At 30.7% G+C, this 7,842-nt stretch overlaps 3 protein-coding genes across 3 annotated transcripts; 2 read left to right on the top strand and 1 right to left on the bottom strand.

Annotated features, from left to right (window-relative positions):
• Positions 1-506: 506 nt before the first annotated feature.
• LOTGIDRAFT_123903 (hypothetical protein) lies at positions 507-1,217 on the bottom strand (the record flags this gene model as incomplete). Its single annotated transcript, XM_009060968.1, has 2 exons — positions 507-692; positions 1,119-1,217. The coding sequence occupies 2 exons, from the start codon at positions 1,215-1,217 to the stop codon at positions 507-509; spliced, it is 285 nt and encodes a 94-aa protein (XP_009059216.1).
• A 443-nt stretch (positions 1,218-1,660) lies between these two features.
• Positions 1,661-2,987, top strand: LOTGIDRAFT_97538 (hypothetical protein; the record flags this gene model as incomplete). Its single annotated transcript, XM_009060969.1, has 3 exons — positions 1,661-1,722; positions 1,959-2,176; positions 2,839-2,987. Coding segments are annotated over 3 exons (429 nt in total), but the record flags the coding sequence as incomplete, so codon positions are not given.
• Positions 2,988-4,383: 1,396 nt separating this feature from the next.
• Positions 4,384-7,376, top strand: LOTGIDRAFT_124038 (hypothetical protein; the record flags this gene model as incomplete). Its single annotated transcript, XM_009060970.1, has 8 exons — positions 4,384-4,463; positions 4,642-4,721; positions 5,466-5,662; positions 5,878-5,998; positions 6,249-6,307; positions 6,553-6,747; positions 6,962-7,063; positions 7,152-7,376. 8 exons carry the CDS (start codon positions 4,384-4,386, stop codon positions 7,374-7,376), a joined length of 1,059 nt encoding a protein of 352 aa, XP_009059218.1.
• Between the last annotated feature and the right edge of the window lie 466 nt (positions 7,377-7,842).

Below are 7,842 nucleotides of genomic sequence, written 5' to 3' on the forward strand. Positions count from 1 at the left end.
CTTGAGATGGGCTAACATAAAGATTCAACAGCATTCTGTTTATCAAATTAGTTACCTATGTATAATACCATACTGATGTATATAAACCAAGGCTGATGTCAACTGAAACAAATACCATACAACAGTCTGAAAGTAAAATAAAATAGTTATCTCAGATCAAAATCAAATAGCTTTAATGTATTTATAAATAAAACAGTCTTAGTTATTTTCTAAATTCATTAACTTTATCTTAAATTTTCCCCCCTGATACGTAACTCTAAAACATGATGTAACTCACTGATTCTGGAAACTTTTGCTCTTGTTTATGTATCTTTTCATATAAGGTTCCATCTATAAATAAATATAGGCATTAAGATTACATTTACTAATAAGCATTTAAGTAGAGTGTTTCTTTCAACAACATAATTATTATACTCTCATTGCTTCTAGTTATCTTTAAAAAGTTGTTTGAATCTTGATAGAAGTGGTCAAAAAACCTGATTACGTTCTATGTGATATCTAATGTTTTACATACCATTAGCATATTCCATCTCAATAAACAATGTATCACCATCAATAAAATGATTATAGTAGGATACAATATTGGCATGGTCCATAAGTGATAAAATATCAATTTCATTTTGAGAATCTCTTCTCTCCTTATCTCCACAATTGGACAAATTTATTTCTTTCCACACAACCAAACTGTTATCCTAGAAAAATGAATCAGATAGAACAGTTGTTAGTGGATAATATGTATTGACTTTCTATTAATTTTAGAAAGATCTCCATCACATGTACACAGAATATCTATTTGATCAATTATCAATTTTAATATCTAAAATCTCAGTTCAATTTGATTGAAATGCCCTGGGAACCAGTACAAAACGTCAAAAGGTGTATTTAAGCAGACCCATTTGCAAAACGAAATTTTATTGACATAATAAATGTAATTCCAAGATATAAATCAATTCCATGAATGCATGAATTTTCTCCAAAGAGAGTCATACTAGACATGGGCCATTGGGCAAATAATTCCAACCCTTATCCCGAATATCGATGCTGATGATCTCCAGAGCAGAAGACATGTTATCATTAAAAGAAAATAATATGGCAAAATTCATGTCCAGATGATGAACCTCTGTCTTCTTGTACAGGACAGCCTCGCCAAATGCTCCCTTTCCTAAAACTCTGATCAATATGTAAGAAGTTTCTTGAGCTTCCACAAATTCTGACATTTCGGAAGCCTTGATGTAAACAAACTCTTCAAATGATTGCGCATGTCTATGTTCGTCCAATCAAAACAAGGGCACCTGCTGAGGAAAGGTTATCCAGACCGACAGATTATAAAGTAAAAGTAGAATTTCTCCCCTTCAGCTGTCAAATTATTTTCGAACTATAGCTGCCATGAATCCAATATTGGTAATGGATTAATTTAATAAATATGCAGTTTTTAAATTGCTTGATGTCTATATTCTTGTGCCGAAAAAAATGTCACAAATAAGATTTCTCGAAACCTTTCCGGGTATTATAACTTTTAAATGAGTACCTTAGTAAATTGATAATTTTTTTTGCTAGCAAAGTCCTTTTCTCTTTCAGAGTTTGTCAACAACTAAACTAAAAAGATTATTCGTCATCTTTATTTCAGAAGAGAGCATTTGGATGTCACATGTTAAATGTATCAAAAGTCAGTCAAATCTCAAACCAGAAGTTCTGGGGAATGGTTGATTTTGCATTTAATAGGTAATTTGATTTGTTTAATTGAAAAGTCATTATTGCATGACTGTTTAGCTGATTTGCCTGGAGTAAAATATCTATCTGTGTAGAATATTAATGTCTTAAGACATATTTTACCAGTTATCTTGGTACATTATATTGTTAAAGATTAATAAAGATAAGAAAAAGTTCAATCTGTAAATCATAAAGTTTATAAAGCATTGTCAGATATTTGTGCGAATTTAATTTTTTCCATTCATTAGAGTTGAACGAGGAAGAAGAAAAAAATATGGTGCTGATAGATCATGTGCTGAATGGTTATTAAGAAATGGTGCCACATTAAAATGGAAGGGTATAAATTCATGGCAGTTAAATTATAATGCTTTGCCAGATCCCAATACTAGCAATCTTGATAATTATAAAATAGAAATAATTAATGTAACAGATTCTGGAGTAACAGGTTTTGGTTTCAACCATTTAGGTAATTATAAGATTAAATTCATAGGTCTAAAGTTTTTCAACCATTTAGGTAATTATAAGATTAAATTCATAGGTCTAAAGTTTTTCAACCATTTAGGTAATTATAAGATTAAATTCATAGGTCTAAAGTTTTTCAACCATTTAGGTAATTATAAGATTAAATTCATAGGTCTAAAGTTTTGGTGATGAGTATGACACAATCCAATCATCATTTCATTCATCACAATCAGATTGAATAACAATTCTACATTATTTTTTTGAGAAATTTGCTATTTTAAAGGGACAAATGTGGTAATTCTCGACACACATGGATTTCATGGCTCAAATTTTGACATTGAACTGTGAACACTATTACTGATTGGCTTAGCTAAAAGTTTCACGTTTCTGAGACTAAGATATTATTGGCGAAACAAATGGTGTAGCTACCCCTTATGTTTAGCATTCTTTATTTTTGATTGGTTGTCTAATGATTAAAGCTGACTTAAAATAATTTAATTTAATTGATCAGATGCAGTTAGTTTACTGTCATATCAAATTTAATGTAAAAACTCAAAGGATTAGGGATATATCTTCATCAGATTCAAAATCATCACTTCTCTGATAAGGTAAATATTATAAAAATCAATAAACTTGATTGTATTTCACCTATATATTATATTATAGAAGGATTAAATCATGTGAAGAAAGTAATATTACATAAATCTAGGGTAGATGATAGAGGTTTGTTATGTTTAAAGTTGATCAAACATACTCTAGAAGATTTACAAGTTAGTCAATGTCCAGATGTTTCAGCAAGTGGTTTAAGATGCCTAGCAGTATTAGTGTAAGTTGATTTTATATACATGAATTTTTTTACCTATTTAAAGGGATTGAAAAGTGGTTTTCTAAATTTTTTTATGTGTATCAGGGACACTGATTTATCACTGATTGAATATTGGAATGGTGCAAATTGATTCTATTAGTGTCCCAGTGTCCCTGATTCAAATTTTTTAGAAAACCTCTTAACAATCCCTTTAAATCATAACTTTATAATGATTTCAGCTTCATATGTATTAAAGATGGTTTTCTTTGTATCTCAGTGACAAATTAAGCAAACTATTTCATTGATTGGTCTTTAAAATGAATTATCATATATTTTTAATCATATAATTATGTTCTTATTGCAATTGAAAATAAGGGAACCCATCTTTAAATCATAGATATGATGTGACAGATTTCAACTAAGTACAGATAATCAAGATTTTCAATATTTAAGATAATAAACAATCATCTCTTTTATTTCCATTTCAGTAATTTAAAGAAGTTAAAGTTGTTTGATTTAGAATTGAGTGATAAAAAATTTGAAGAAGAAATAAATAGTCTTAAAAAACACTTGCTACAGTGTGTCATTGATACATCAAAAGAATCGTAACTTGGATATATACTGAAGCTTTGATTACTTTAAAGCAATATGTCCATTACAGTCTTAAATGCCAAAAGTAATAAACTAAGACTATGCAAACTGAGATGCATTTTGTGAATTTATTTGTAATGACATGAAAGATGGGAAATATAGCCTTATACACTTACATTACATCTATTGTTGCCTTTAAATCAAGACAGTTAAGCTAATTGACCCCTTGCTTTTAACTTTGTATTAACATTGAATACACACTGTTAGGGATGAAAATATCTTCCAAGCTATAATTTACCCACAAAACCCCGTATTGAGCTCTTCCGCACATGCTTTTTACTTATGGATCTTTTGTAAAGGTGCTAATAAAAGTGTTTGAGGTACGGTAGTTAATATTTATTACGGTCTGACAACACACTGTTTGTGCTTTTTTTTATGTTAGAATTAAACTATTCATGTTTATCTTTATCTTTTAACGGGTCTTGTAATGAATGACATCACATCTGAATTTTCGTTATAAGTTGTGAAGTCATTTTTACCAATAATAGCCAATTGTCCTTAATGAACCTAATGTGATTAGCATTACTAATTAATGTAGATTTGTCCAATTGTTTCTGGCTCAAGATTTAGAAAAGCGTCTGGGTAACCAAGGCTTCGTTTACAGGTGGCGGTAATAGTTCACTTCCTGTGTTCTTTCGAGAAAATACTCGCATGGTCTTACTAAGTTAAAAATATTTTCCTTACTCTATCAAATCAGTGGAATAGTTAATTAAAGCCTGCATTAACGTCTTTGATTGAAATAAAAGTTGCTGTAAATGGCCAAGTGGGGAGAAGGCGATCCAAGATGGATTGTTGAAGAAAGACCAGACGCCACAAATGTAAACAATTGGCATTGGTATGTAATTTATCAATTTATATAGGCCGAGGATATTCGCGACCCGGGTGTTTATATATTCAAGATTCAAAGACAAAATGTTGATCCAGTTCTCTAGAAAAAAAAATGATCGTAGAGAAAATGCTTGTTTGCATGATCCTGTTCCTGATTGCTGAGTTTATAAACATTCAACTTTCAGGGTAGAGAAAAACGCATCTGGTTGGTCTAAGGATAAGTTAAAGGAGTTGCTTGTTGGATTGAAAATTACAGATGATCAAGGTATTATATAGAGATTTTTTTTCACATTTTGACATTTACTGTCTTGTCATCTGAGTTAATCAAAGAGGTAAAGGCAGACTTACATCCAATGGCGGCAATGGATCTAGTCAAAATCGTAGGTCAACCCTCCCTTCTTATCCGTAATGTCAACTGGTTTGTTATCTACGCTGTGTAGACAGGATTTATGGTCAAATTGTGAACTGGCCATGTTGAAATCATTTAAATTTGCATTTCACGCATTGAGCATTTTCACACTTAATGTTAACACCAACCTAGTTATGTTTATTTATCGCAAAGTTAATATCCATTGGCAAGGAGTGAAAATTATGGATATTTAATCAGCGATTTGTGGGGCTGTTAAGTTGTCATTGTCAAGGTTGAGAACTTAAGCGGTTGACTTCCAGAAAATTGTTGTTAGACTCAGTATACTATTGTCTATTGACCATGTCTATTGATAGACTACAATAGATTAAATCAATTTATTTTTTATTTACATGATTAAACCTACTGCTAGATAATGCGAGCTGGATAGAAAATGTTAAATGACTATATCAGATGAGTTGATGTTGATGTGTGAATTGATGCATATGAAATAAAATTTTACATTCTACATTTGATTATGAGGATGAAGTACAGAGTAAGAACTGTCTGAAAACTACTAGCCATGAGTTGTCATTATTACAGATTACAATATGGGCTAAATGTCTTTGATCGTTTCTCAATCTTGTTTGTACTTTATTGTAGGTGAATGTGAAATTGCAGAATTATCAAAGATAGAAGGTGAAGCTTCAGCTAATAATAGAAAAGCTAAATTAATATTTTTCTATGAATGGGAGGTGACTGGAGAATGGAAAGGTAGTCTCAAAGATGGAGATAAGATATATAAAGGAAAATTTGAAGTTCCTAATCTTAGTGAAGAAAATGACCCAGAGGATATTGAAGTATGTTTTAAACCTTATATAAGTATACATTATTAATAGGCATGTCATGTTGAAAAATAAGGGAAAAGGCCAACGCCATTCATAGAAGTGTGATCAATTTGATTTGGCCTGAAATTTATTAAACGTACGTACTTAAACTTCTACAAAACTTCAGTTGACAAAGAGCAGAATCTTGACAACTTTGTGTAAATGAATATCAATTAATTATATTCTAGGTTACAGTAACATGTGAAAAATCTACTGATGAGGCATATACATGTAAAGAAATATTCCGCAAAGTGGGTACACCAATAATACAACAACAAATAGCAAAATACATCAAAGACTTGAGAGAAGGTGAGTTATGTTTATTCTTTAAAGCCCAAATCATTTGAGAAAATATAGTTAAATTTTGATCAGATGAGTACCCTTGCCTTATATGAAACACAACTTGTATTTGATATATGAAGTAGAAGAAATTCCGTTAATTAGCTTAAAGAGTGCACCTGTGGACTCCACATACATACCTCTTAAGGAATTAGCATGAAGTTCTTTGTCTGTCCTGTTTGGTTAAGAAAACTATGATAATATTATCTACATGTTTCAGAGTACAGTCAAGGCATTGTTTTACCAACAAGAACAACTGGTGGTAGTACACTTATTAATGTGGAGAAAAAACCTACTGAGGTAAACAGAAATTTATTTTAAAGCCTTAGAAAAGAGTATCTATCTACCACATTTGATAGTCATGCTTTATGTTGGCGCTTTATATGATGTACAGTTTGTCATATTTGTAATATAAGAGAGAACTCAAGAGGAATTTATCATGGAGCAGTAAAGTTGTATTTGAAATTATTGTATTCATTTTATGAAGACAGATTTTTTTTAGGTTTGGATATTGCAAGCCCAAGACATCCTATTCAATGCTGAAGTGCTCATTTATAAATAATATCTTTCAGAATGCTGCTAAGAAGGAATTAAATAAGGTAATTACAAGTTCAGAGAAGTCAAATGCTGGTGTTAAAATAAGAACAAAGATATTAAAGTCTAAAGAAGAGTTCAAATGTAATGCTTCTGATTTATACAGAGCCCTGACAGATCCTGGGGTAAGATAATAAAGTCTTAAAAATTCAATAGATTTGAAATAAAATACACAATCTATCTGGTTGATTATAGCAGAAAAATTGACTGTATCACAGTAAATGCCATGTATTTTTGAATTGTTCTTCCATTTGATAATAAAGTGAAAATATTCAAATCAAATTTAAATGGCTTGATGCCTAAAAGATGAATTTATCTGAAATATCTGGTTTGTTTTAGATGGTATCAGCATTTACTGGTAGTACAGCTTTATTAGAGCCTGAAACTGGAGGTAAATTTTCTCTCAATGGTGGAAATATTTGTGGAGAATTCATTGAATTGGTAAGTTTGATTGTATTTAACATTTTTCTTGAATAAATTCTGATAACAAGAACTCAGGAAATATATATATTATTTTTTTAAATTTTAGGTTCCAAATAAAAAACTTGTTCAGAAGTGGCGTGTAAAGTCGTGGCCAGAGGAACATTATTCAACTGTGACTATAGAATTAAGTGAAACTGAGGACTGTACACGATTAAATTTACATCAAGTCGGTATTCCAGAATCAGAATTTGAACGAACACAATGTGGCTGGCAAAATCATTTCTGGGAGAGAATCAAACAAGTATTTGGATTTGGAGCGAGGCTTTTTTGACGAGAAATTGAAACAGACTACTTATAGCATGAGAATCAGAATTTTAGAAAAATAAACAGTATCATTGGAATGAGAGCATTCTGGTCTATTGCATTTATCATCATTCCTTTATCAAGATCATCTGCTTGTAGCTGGAGTTTTCTACAAATAAATCTTCTTTCGTCTCATTGTTAACCATAAGATCGGTTTTATGTCTGGTCAGTTGTAAAAGTGAACAGTTTTATTTGCAGGGTATCAAATTCTTAATCAAAATAATTTTGATGTATTATTGTAGACCAGTCAATTTATGTGTGTGCCATATCAACTGCCACCTGTCTTGTTTTTTTTTAATGTGAAATGTATAGAATACTGTTTAATTGTAATTTATTTGAGTCCTGGATGAAAAGTGTTAAATATACAGAATGTTTTTGTTTGCTTTATTGATGACCTGAATCCTATCCTTGGTTTCTTGAATTTCTTTTGAGTG

The sequence above is a fragment of the Lottia gigantea genome (genome assembly GCF_000327385.1).
Source record: "Lottia gigantea unplaced genomic scaffold LOTGIsca_45, whole genome shotgun sequence".
NCBI classification, from domain to species: Eukaryota; Metazoa; Mollusca; class Gastropoda; family Lottiidae; genus Lottia; species Lottia gigantea.